The sequence below is a fragment of the Gracilinanus agilis genome, chromosome 3, assembly GCF_016433145.1.
Source record: "Gracilinanus agilis isolate LMUSP501 chromosome 3, AgileGrace, whole genome shotgun sequence".
In the NCBI taxonomy this organism is placed as follows: domain Eukaryota; kingdom Metazoa; phylum Chordata; class Mammalia; order Didelphimorphia; family Didelphidae; genus Gracilinanus; species Gracilinanus agilis.
This window is the reverse complement of record NC_058132.1, coordinates 672,957,235-672,963,234: the sequence shown is the minus strand read 5'-3', so window position 1 is coordinate 672,963,234 and position 6,000 is coordinate 672,957,235. Positions and strand designations below refer to the sequence as shown.

General features: G+C 42.0%; 1 protein-coding gene across 1 annotated transcript in view; it reads left to right on the top strand.

Annotated features, from left to right (window-relative positions):
- Nucleotides 1–473: 473 nt before the first annotated feature.
- The window catches only part of SPATA16 (spermatogenesis associated 16), a 285,343-nt gene continuing 279,816 nt past the window's right edge, over nucleotides 474–6,000 (top strand). The window contains exon 1 of the mRNA XM_044667756.1: nucleotides 474–1,088. Coding sequence (XP_044523691.1) covers nucleotides 474–1,088 — 615 coding nt within the window. The remainder of the gene's footprint in view (nucleotides 1,089–6,000) is intronic.

Sequence of the window (6,000 nt, the reverse complement as noted above, 5' to 3'; positions counted from 1 at the left end):
ATTCTTTCTCCTCCAAAGCCTATTATGCAGGTGAGTGGTATACTTTATAATGAGTTCTAGGCCACCTGCCTTTTTGAGGAAATTAATATCAAGATGGGTATTTTGTCTTTTTTGTCCTCGGCGGATGTGCCGAAGACCGTCCCATTTGGTGCATCTCTGCGCCCCATAAAAAAGGAGCCGTAGATGATGTTGTTTGGCTCTGGATGATTATTCTTTAAGACATTTTCTAAAATGTGTTTCTGAAAACAGCTTCTAGACTTCTTTTATTGAAAACTCTCAGTGCCCAAGGTAAAAGAAGAAGTCAGCAAACGCTATCACCAGAGCTTTGCATCAAATGTGATTACCTATGATGAATAAAAGTGGGCTTAAGTGGATGGTGGCAACGGCTCAACTACTTGAACGGTTTTAACCCCTTTTTAACAATTCTTCCTCCCCATCCCGCTCATTCCCCATAGGGCCATTCGGGACATCCGATGGATTCGGGGATCAACAGGAGTCTGGAGAATGCGGGGAACAGGACCTGCCATGATCAACTGGTTTCAAAGATGAACATGAGCAAGAAGATGGTGACTCTGACCAGCCCGCTCCATGCTCTGGAGGTGCCCCTGGAATTGAAGAAAAGCTGCCCCGAGAAGCTGGGGGAGATGGGGAGCGAGAGGGTCAAGTTGACAAAGACCTTGAAAGAGAAGCAGAACAGTGAGCTGGACAGAGCCGGGCTCAAGAGGAGGACAGAGAGCGAGGAGAAGCCACCGCCCCCCAAGAAGGAGGTCCGGGTCACAGAGCTGGAGAGCCAGCTGATTGCTCTGCCTCTTCCTCACATCCCTTTGAAGAACATAATGGACGTGGAAATGAAGCTGGTCTACATCGACGAGGAAGACGTCACCTACGAGTTTGTGGAATCGCTGGTTTCCACCAGCTCTCCGGCCACCTGTCGAGCGGCTGAAATGGTGGACTCTCTGAATGCGCCTCATTTCAGCTTTCTGCCTCAGATTGACAAGTGGCTCCAGGTCGCCCTCAAAGATGCCAGCACCTGCTACCGACAGAAGAAGTACGCTGTCGCGGCGGGGCAGTTCAGAACAGCCTTGGAGGTAGGAAACTGAAGGAAGTGCCCGTTGGTGGTGGAGGGCGGTCCAAGGGAGGAGGAGGAGTCTGTGATGGTGCCCAATGGTTCCGAGGTGGTGGGGAGGATCCATGATGGAAGTTTGGTGTGACCAGGACTGCCCAGATACAGCTTGCAGATTGGCAAAACGCCCTAATTCCGGAGAGGTCGGGTGGCGCCTTAGAGGTACAAAGAGCCAGGTTAAAGTGCTCCCTCTGAGGTGTGCTGACAACAGGGACACCCCACTTTAGCTCTCAGAGCCCCAAGTTCTAAATTATGTGGCTGCCTAGACATGGAGCTCAGAAGCCCTGAGTTTGAATCTGTTTCAAATAGTCCCAGAAAAATCACTCGACCTCTCCCTGCCTCAGTTTATTAATCTGTAAAATGAAATGGTTAGACTTATTGATTTCGGTGGTTCCTTCCAGCTCTAAATCATTGGGCCCCTGGATGGCATTCCCATACTTGGAGTTCCTGAAACCAGTGAAATTATAGGCTGGGCTAATTGAACAACAGCCGCCCCAATACCAGCTGCTGTTTATAACGGCTGCAGTCAGTCATAGATAGACAGTTTACTTCCCAGGCAGGAAGATGTGGCTTCAGGCTCCCCATCCTACCAGCTGCTTTGGTGACCCTGGGCAAGTCACCTCTCTCTCAGTGTCCCAAGCAACTCTCAGAGATTATTAGTGACATAGAAAGTGCCAGTTTGTATTGATGAGGGATTGTTTCCTCACCGTCAGTTCCCTATATCAGTGAAATCACAGATTTATCTACACACAGACACAAACACACACACTCAGAGTATACATGTTGTGTGTATATATATAAACACATTTATATGTGTATATGCAAGTGTGCATGTGCATACAATCATATATATGTACATATGTGTATACACACACAGTATAATTTTCCGGAGTCCCTTCTTTGCTTTGAAGTTTGCAAATATAGATTTATGAATATGCATTCATATATGCTTATTAGTACATGCATGCACTGTTTGTGTGTACATTTACATGTGTGTGCATGTTCACATGTGTTAAATAATGTCAGTAAACCCCTTTGGAAACCTTGATTATTTATTTATTTGCAATACAAGCAATATACATCTATTTTGAAGCAACATAAATATTGCTTATGTATATGAAGCAATATAAGGAAATATATACACACAATTATTCATATACAGGAGAAAATGTTTATTAAGTACTTTGCAAACATTAAAGCAAAGAGGGGGCAGCTGGGTAGCTCAGTAGATTGAGAGCCAGGCCTAGAGACGGGAGATCCTGGGTTCAAATCTGGCCTCAGACACTTGCCAGCTGTGTGACCCTGGGCAAGTCACTTGACCCCCATTGCCTACCCTTACTGCTCTTCTGCCTTAGAACCAATACACAGTATTGACTCCAAGCCGGAAGGTAAGGGTTTAAAAAAAAAAGTAAAGAACTTTTGAATGTTATACTGTATAAATATGTGTATATTTTATACATATATATGTGTACACACATAAGTGTACACATGCACATGTATACATCTCTGTGTGTGTAAATGTCTGTATGTATATGTATTCTGACTTTAAATCCAATCTCAGACACATATTAGCTGTATGGCCCTGAGAAAGTAACATCACCCTTTTTGCCTCAATTTCCTTGTCTATAAAATAAGTTGGAGAAGGAAATGGCAAACTTCTCCAATATTTTTACCCAGAAAACCCCAAATAGGGTCATGAAGAGTCAGACACTACTGAAGTATGTATTCTAATTGATCTCTAAGGCCCCTCCCTTTTAAAAAAAAAGATCTGGTCTAGAGGGCAGCTGGGGAACTCAATGGATAGAGAGTCAAGCCTAGAGCCATAAGGTCTTGGGTTCAAATTTGACCTCAAAACCTCCTTAGCTGTACAACCCTGGACAAGTCACCTTAACTCCCATTACCTAGCTTTAACTGCTCTTCTGCCTTGGAACCAATACTTAGAATTAGTTCTAAGATAGAAGGTAAGGGTTTCAAAAAATAAATGAAATAAAATAAAATAAAATAATTAAATTAAATAGAATAAAATAAAATAAAATAAAATAAAATAAAATAAAAAGCTTGGATCTTCTCATCTTACCCAGGTTGGAATGCAGAGGCTACTCATAGGCTTGATCTCTCTACTGACCAATATTGGAGCTTTATCCTGCTCCATTCCAAACCTAGGCTGCTTTGCTCCTCCCTAGTCCTCCTGGTGATCCCATATTCCCACAGACTCCCTGTAATGATACCACATTTAGTATGGAGACATCATCGGCTTATCCTTCTGCATCTCAAAACTCTTAGCTCAAGAGATTAGTTCGGCAGCTCCACGAGCTCGGACAACAAGTGTGTACCACCATGTCTCCTCCATACCAAGGATGACAGTCCCTTGCTATGTCCATGAAAATAATGCCAAATATTTTAACTCCTCTTTTTGTGACTCCCTCTGGCTCCATTCAGCAGAACATGAGTGGGAAAGAAGGAGATGAGTGGTGGAAATTATCCAGGGTTCCATTTTGGCAAGATGTGACTAGTAGTGGAGTGTTGACCTGGTTCCTTCACCCATGGGTCAAGATCAGGAAAGCATGAGGCTGATAAATGACTAAGGGATGCAGGGATGGAATGGTGGGAGTTCATAATGAGGATGGGGAGAATAAAATTGGGGTAATGAGGCATAAGAAGAGGTCAAATGACAGACTACAGTCACCAGATCAAGGAATTTCAGAGTTCTTAAATATGGAAATAGAAAACTTTATGGGTAATCAGAAAGAGAAGGATCTAGGCTATGACCTTGTCTGTGGGCAGCAGACATGGAATGAAGGGATCGGCACTGCAGCATTCATAAGCACAACTCACCAGGGCTGCACTTTGTACACACCATCTCACCTGACCCACACAATGAGCATTAGAGGCATCAGGATATGACTCATTGACTTACCTAGGGTCACACGCTCTGAGAGGGACAGGTCAAATTCAAATACAGGTCTTGCTGCCATCTCTATCCACGTCCAGATCTCTAATCGCTTCATCACTCTCTTACTTCAGAAAGGCAAAAAAGACATCCCTGTTAAGCGAGAGAAAATGTTCATGACAATTCAAGCAAGGATTTCATGAGGGTTTAGGCTTCTACTGTGTTATTCCAAGATCAGGAAAAGCAGCAAAAGACCCAAGTTCTTTAAGCTTTTTATCAGATTTATGCTTGGTTTTAGTTCACCAAGTGTGTAAATTAGAATTCTGATTAGAATCCTAGAAATATGCTAAATGACTTTCATGAATGCAGAATGAACCTGCTGAATCCTACAATCCTTAGAATGCCAGGGAGAATGCTGGGCCCCAGAGACAGGAGGAGGTTGACAAAAACTGCACAGCTTGTGAATGGAAGCACCAGAATTTAGGTTTCCCACCTCCCAGCTGGGGCTCTTTCTGTTGCCTCTCTACAATCACATCTAAAACTTGGAAAACGATTCTCATGCCCAGATTGTCATTGCCCAGGCACCTGACAATGAAAACATCTGCCCTGCCGGTGATAGTTCACACAAAAACAGTAAACTCAGAGGACATCAGAGGTTCGTGTAGCCTGGACCCCTTTCACAGTCAATCCACGGAAGCCTATAGGCACCGTCTCAGACTCATGTTTTACAATGTATAAAATAAAATACATAAGACCACAAAGGAAACCAGTTATGCTGCAATACAATGATCAAAAAATATTTTCAAGAAAACGAGGTCAGAGACACCGGGTTAAGAACCCCTAGACAAGACCCTTCTCTGTGGGTCTGTAATTTCATCAGTTTGGATGTTCTCTAAAATGAGGCTGAAAATATCAATGATATGGAAATAGGTCTTGATCAATAACACATATAAAGCCCAGTGGAATTGCGTGTTGGCTACAGCAGTGGGGTGGGAGGAGGAGAGGGAAAGAACATGAATCCTGTAACCATGGAAAAATTTTCTTAACAAAAAATTTCAAAAAAATAAAATAAAATAAAATGAGGCTGACCTCAACCCATCCATGCCTGGGTGACCCTCTTTTTCTCTAGGCTTATCTTTTTTTCAATGGAGATAAACAGTGTTATTCTTATTTATATTCTTTAATATTCCATGTTTTGTAAAATGTTGACAACAAGTGGGTTAAATAACTGCTTTTATAACAGAATAAAAGTATGAGGGTATAAGCTTATCCTTCGTGGTCTCCTGTGAGCATCCTTGGTATAGCTTTAGTTCCAGATCAGACAAAAGAATACTAAGCATGGACACTGGCCTTTAATCCAATTCTCCTATGATCCTTTTAGGTCTCTATATTGCCAAAACTTCACATTCCATGTAGCTTGGACATTATGATAATTCGGCATAGTGACATCTATTTAAAGTATTGTTTTTAATAGATGGATATTTTGTCTAGACCATTTTTGGACAGCAGCTCAGTCTGTGACCTTGGTCTGATTTCAGTATGGTTCATTAGATGGGTACCCCAAGACATTTTAAGGTCTGTATTTGTATTCTATTGTTTTGGTCTCTGAAAGACTAAGCTTTTGACATTTTATTCTAACCACCATACCTTGCTAGGTATTCAGTGGGGGTGAGATTTTTGCAACTGCATTTATGTGCTGCATTATTCCATTCATTAGGGGACCTATTTTATATATTTATTTATTTTAATTTAGTACATAGTACAGACTTCTTAAGAATAATCCATTTGTAATTACTAGTGACAATAGACTGCTTTTGAAATGGCATTATAAGCACCTCCATTTCCACAAGCTAATTGGCACATCTCAGCACATTGTGTTATGCTTCTTTGTCAACATGTTGGTGGACTCTACTTGGATGATGCCCATGAAAGACCTTTTGAGTCCATTCTTGAATCTTGAATCCATTTCACAGGCTCCATCTATAAG